This window comes from Lithobates pipiens, unplaced genomic scaffold (assembly GCF_037356315.1).
Source record: "Lithobates pipiens isolate NorthernLeopardFrog02 unplaced genomic scaffold, aLitPip1_a1.2 Scaffold_19, whole genome shotgun sequence".
NCBI classification, from domain to species: Eukaryota; Metazoa; Chordata; class Amphibia; order Anura; family Ranidae; genus Lithobates; species Lithobates pipiens.
In genome coordinates, this window is record NW_027507764.1 from 343,029,736 (window position 1) to 343,035,568 (window position 5,833).

Here is a 5,833-nt window from a genome sequence, read left to right on the forward strand (position 1 = left end):
CCCACTGCTGTCAATCACAGGCAGTGAGGAGGGAGCAGGGGATGGGACCCAGCTGCACTCTGTGTGTCTTATGGACACACCGAGTTGGGCTTGGGAGCAAGCAAGTATGAGTGCCCTAATAGCAAGCAGCTTACTATGGGAAAACTTGGTGGGGGAGAGGAGCCAGGAACACTGCCAGGGGGCCCCAGAAAAGGGGCATCAGTGCTGCTCTGTAAAAAAAATTGCACAGAGCAAGTAAGTATAACATGTTTTTTTTTTTTTTTTTTTTATATTTACAACCACTTCAAGCAGCACTTTCTCCAGCTATACAGGTTCACTTTAAGAAAGACAGCCAGTTGGAGGAATATTAAGTGAAAAGCAATAGCATTAGCATTTCCAGTCTTTGTCCTTTATAGAAGAAGTTTGACTTCCACTTGATAAAGTAAGATCTTACTTTAAGATTCACATGCTGAAATTCCTGAGTGAATCATATTTCCTGGTTAAACTAGATAATTGCTGCTCTGTAAAAAAAATTGCACAGAGCAAGTAAGTATAACATGTTTGTTTTAGTTTTTTTTAAATATTTACAACCACTTTAAGCAGCACTTTCCACGGCTATACAGGTTCGCTTTAAGAAAGCCAGCCAGTTGGAGGAATATTAAGTGAAAAGCAATATCATTAGCATATCCAGTCTTTGTCCTTTATAGAAGAAGTTTGACTTCCACTTGATAAAGTAAGATCTTACTTTAAGATTCACATGCTGAAATTCCTGAGTGAATCATATTTCCTTGTTAAACTAGATAATTGTTGGTGTGCTTTGTTTTTGAAAGAAAATCTAGTAAGGTTAGTTTAGCTTGATGTGTTAATTGTTGTTTTGCTGTTTGAGTCATCATTCTCATCATCTTACTCCCTAAAAGCTCTTTGGAGGGCTTCCTGGATTGAGTGAGGGGTCTTTTGTTTCCCTTTCCTTCCAACAATAAAATAAATGTAGGGATTGGAGATGCAGCTAAGCACTGTGCAATAAGTTGTAACATAGAAAAAAATAACAGTTACCAAATCTGTTGGTATTAATTTGAAGTATATTAATAACGACAAAAAACTTAATGGAAGAACTGATAGGATGAATACAAGAACTGCAATAAGGATAATGATGAACAGTTTAGGTGTGTATTGCCGCTTTAATGACCTCTTTACTTTGATGAGCAAGGTGAAGCTGGAAATGACCATAATTGGTAAGCAGATGCCAATGGCTAAACTAAAAACTATTATTTGAACTGCTAAACATTGCGAGGTTTGTTCCAAGAAAGCATCTTCTGTACACACAAGGTTCTCAAGGAGACTTTCCAAAGAGCCAAGGATCCAAAGAGCAGTGCACATAATAGTGGACAAGTGCCTAGGGCGATGGCTTCGGTACCAAAAGGGGAACAGAACAGAGCTACATCGTTCCATGCTGACAGCTGTAAGGATATACATTCCGGAATACTGCATAGTATTATGCAATATTTCTATGAATAAATATAAACTCTCCTTCCCTATAAATTCAGGATCTTTACCAATGATTGTATTTATCTGGATCATCAAAATCAAGGTAGTAAATATAATAAACACTGCATCAGCTACAGACAGATTCATAATATAAACTTCGTATTTGTTTCTCTGGATCTTGAAGCACAGGTACCAAAACACAATAACATTTCCAATCAGGCCAACGATACAAAGACATATCGCTACAGCGGCCACTATGGTGATATATATGTATGAATATTCCGAATAGCTGCTTGAGGGTTCATCCAGGGTGTCATTCATGCTGGTTACATTCATGTTTTCTTTAGTATTGGTATATATATTCCAACTGTGTTATGAAAACGTGTCTTCTTTTTCCATCTGTGTTAAATACATTACCACAAATAATTATTAGTAAATCAGAAGTCAGTACCTGAAGATAGATAAATAGGTAGATAGATAGATGGATAGATGGATAGAAACTATTTTTAATGAGTTTGAATCTTATAGAAAAATAGTAGAAAGTTAGTGATTTTCATTTTCCATTTAATGTAGAAACTCATATCCTACCAAATAATGTAACAGCATAAAAGTGAATCGTTTTAGGACAGGAACAACAATAATTGCAATCTGTTGTCCATAACCACCAGATCAGATTTATCTTTGCATTTGTCCGAAATTGAGAGAATTCACCTCTACTCTGTCTTCTTTATATATTACCTTTCTATCTTTTCGACAATGGTCACCAGCAAAGAAAGTGAAAGTGAATCTCCCACCTGGGAACAAAGACAGCGATAAAAACCCGACAAAGGTTCCAACCCGCCATGCCCACATTTAAAGATGTCTGAGCTGAAGTTTCACATTAACCAATATATTTTTTATGACTGAACAAAATATTTTATATATATATATATATATATATATATATATATATATATATATATATTGTTATTTAAATTCACCATATTGTGCTAAAAAAAACTTACATGTATGAAACTGTCACTGATAACAATTTTTAGCTCAACACTGTGAATTAGTGTTTTTGGTATTTTAAGGGGAAATCCCCTATTGTGATTGCAACAAATTTTTATTTTCAGTTTATTTTTTTCATATTTGCATAGTTCTTTATATATTGTTATAAAGTGTGTAGACTAATTTTTTTTTAAATCCCAGAGGTGCAGTTAATACAGGGTATGTACAGCTCAAAGGAACTGACTGCTTTCTGGTAATTGCCTACTGCTTGAAATATTTGGGCAGATGAGTGCATATAAGACAAATAGCAGTAGTGCTCACAATCAAGTGATAAGTATGTATGTTACTACCTTAACTAGAATGTAAACATTTGAACACTATCTAATATGTTTTAAGTAAAGACTTGACTAATATGCTCCCTTTTTAATTCAATCCACCAATCTTAAAAGTCTCAAACTATTCACTTTCAGTTTTTCTACTCTTTCGAATCTTGCCTGAACTCAGTCTGAGGCAAGACATAATAACGTCTACTGGCAATCTCTCACACTGTAACAAAGGGTGTAGCGCTGGGGCAAGCATTGGTTAAAATTTAAAGCGGGGGAGGACAGAGCCTTTGCACCTGAGTGCATGGGCTTGTATCAATGGTGGTGCCCAAATGATACTACCAAGCAGGTTGCAATGCAGCGTGATCACAAAAACACTTCCCCTAGTGGCTGTGATGTTTTAGGCCACAGCTTATGTAGCCTAGGGTAAAATCTAGCCCTGTGTACAGGCAGAATCTGGAAGACCATTGAAACTGAATAGCATAAAGCTGGGTTCACATATGAGCATGCATTGGCTCACAGCAGGAGTCCAGTGCGCCTCCATTCACCTCCATTCAGGTCCGATTTCAGCCCAAATGTTTGGCTGAATTTGGGCCAGAAATGGACCAAAAGACACACAGGACTCCTGTGCAAATGGCACCGGAGACGCTGTGGAGATATGTGTGCCGGCTCGATAGAGAACCAGTTACAATCTTTTGCTGTGCGAATTGGATGTGGAGAAACTGCATCCAATTTGTACTAGTGTGAACCCAGCCTAAAACTTCTAAAACATCTCCAGTGCCAACATATCTGCAGGAGAAACAATAGTAGCAAGGTCTCAGGCCTCCGTTGGTCTAATCAGAACCTCCAGAGCCAGAGATAGCTGACATCCTTCTGTATATGGTGGGTTGCATGGCATAGTAGGTGTAATGCAAGGTAGATTGGTTGGGCACCAGACACTTCTTGGATGCAAAAGTGATTTTATTTCTCTTAACAAAACTTTGGGAGAGAAGGTTAGGGCCAGGACACTGTCTCCCATGGCAACAGTCTTTAAGAGTTCCTAACACAAAGTGTAACAGTTCCTTTGCTTCCACTACAATCACTTCTTGTAGTTCTTTAGCCCACTGAGCTCCCAGTCTCTCACTAGACTAGATGATTCCCTGCCACTGAATCCCTTGAGCTCCTCTAATCTTCACGGTAGTATCTTCCTCAAGCGTCACCCCTGCCTCTCTGCTGGGTCCCTAGCTTGGCACTCAAAATGCTTCTTAAGCTTCACCCCACTGGCCTGCTCTGTCCCTGGCTTGACACCCAAGGCTGCTCTGCAAGCATCACCTCTGCTGCCTGTGCCCCTAGCTTGATACCCACTGAAGTTTCCCAGTTCTTCACCATCCCCGTGTGGTGAGAATACTGCTCCGGTACTTGCTTCAGCTACTCACTGTGGTGCCTAGTAATAAGGTGGATGGTACCTTAATGGCGGAAGCTTCCCCTCTACCTCTCTGACCACAACAGGTTCTCCGGCCAGCAGAACCGTCACTTCTGGTTGGAATGCAAGCTACAATCCCAAACCTGTGCTGCTCTCTTGCTTCTGGATAGGCCCTCAGATAGCCTAGCAGCCAGATGTGCCTAGGACAAGCCAAAACTCTAGCCTAGCAGCCCGGTCAATACAACACACATCCACCCAGACAGCCGTCCAGGTGGCTCAGAACCCCAATCACTTGACTCCACCCAAATACTGTATATAGGTTCCCCCAGAAGGCCAAGGGATTTAGGAAGACCCCTGCCAATTGGCGTGCGCATCCCATATATCCATATTCTGACCTTGCATTTCCCTTTTCATATCTAATGTACCCAAGTACCTGGGCACCTAACGGCAAAAGAAAGAAGTGCAGTAATTACAGACTTAGAGTAAAATCAAATGACCCACAACAATTAGCCAAGGCAGCTATACCTGGCAGGTACATTTAGGAGCAACCCTGCCTAAACAGCAGGGTGCTACACAATATAAAGTGGCAAGCTTTTCTTACCTATTCAATAGCAGTAGTCCTTATAAATTTTGCCTTATTGCATTTGCGGGTTTGTCATAGACAGAAGATATTCATCTGATCTAGTTGACAACAGCTGGATCATGAGATTGTCCTTTAATGCCTACAGGCCCTGCTCATAATCTGGAGCCAGACACAAACTGAAATATAAGTGGTAAAGCCACGTTTGTTCAAAAAAATTATGTAGCATATACTGTATATTTGCTACAAAAGAGTTTTTTTGTAATTTAAAGTTGAAAAATGAAAAAAACACTCTTCTATTTCAGTCTGCAACCATTTATGGTTTTCTAAAATTGGCAAAAAAATTCAGACATGTCTTATTTGTATAGGAATGTTGTGTACACTGTTGGTATACAATAATAAAGGGTTAGGCTGGCCATACACTAGCAGAATTTAGTTTGAACATTTTTGTCTCAAGAACGTTTGCTTAATTTTCTAATCATCAGGTGGGTCAAATGTATATCCATTTTCAGCGATGAGAAAATTCAAAGGAGAAGGATGTAAAATTTTTCTAAACAAATTTCTAGCAGTGTATGTGGTTTTCATTTGGGAAAGTCCATTTGTTCTAAAATCAATTGTTAAAAGCAAACCAAATTTTGAATTACTTTCAAATGACATTTTTAAAGTAATTGAACGGACGAAGAATGTTCGTAAGAAGAGTTTAAAATATGATTAGCTTGGGGTGATGCTATTTTGTATAGTGACTGCATAGAGAGGTTTAATTTTTCAAAAGGTAAACTAAAGCCCCATACACACTATCAGATTTTCTGCAGATTTTTTCCTTCAGATTTACCAAAACCATATAATATGAGGTCAAACCTTAGGAGTGTCAATTTATAAGCAATCAGGCAGGCCCTTGCACTACATGGTTTTGGTAAATCTGAAGACAAAAATCAGTAGAAAATCTGATAGTGTGTATGGGGCTTAACACTTTAATTTAAGTGCCGGTTCACACTGATGCTGTGCAAATCTGATCTAATTTCACAGTCATTTCTGTTGTGACGTGTGCAAATTTAATGTGATTTATGAGGGGAT

At 38.8% G+C, this 5,833-nt stretch overlaps 1 protein-coding gene across 1 annotated transcript; it reads right to left on the bottom strand.

Moving 5' to 3' along the window:
- Positions 1–317: 317 nt before the first annotated feature.
- LOC143998309 (mas-related G-protein coupled receptor member D-like) lies at positions 318–1,853 on the bottom strand. The gene has a single exon (XM_077493949.1). The coding sequence runs from the start codon at positions 1,798–1,800 to the stop codon at positions 883–885; it is 918 nt and encodes a 305-aa protein (XP_077350075.1). The 5' UTR covers positions 1,801–1,853; the 3' UTR covers positions 318–882.
- Positions 1,854–5,833: the final 3,980 nt, after the last annotated feature.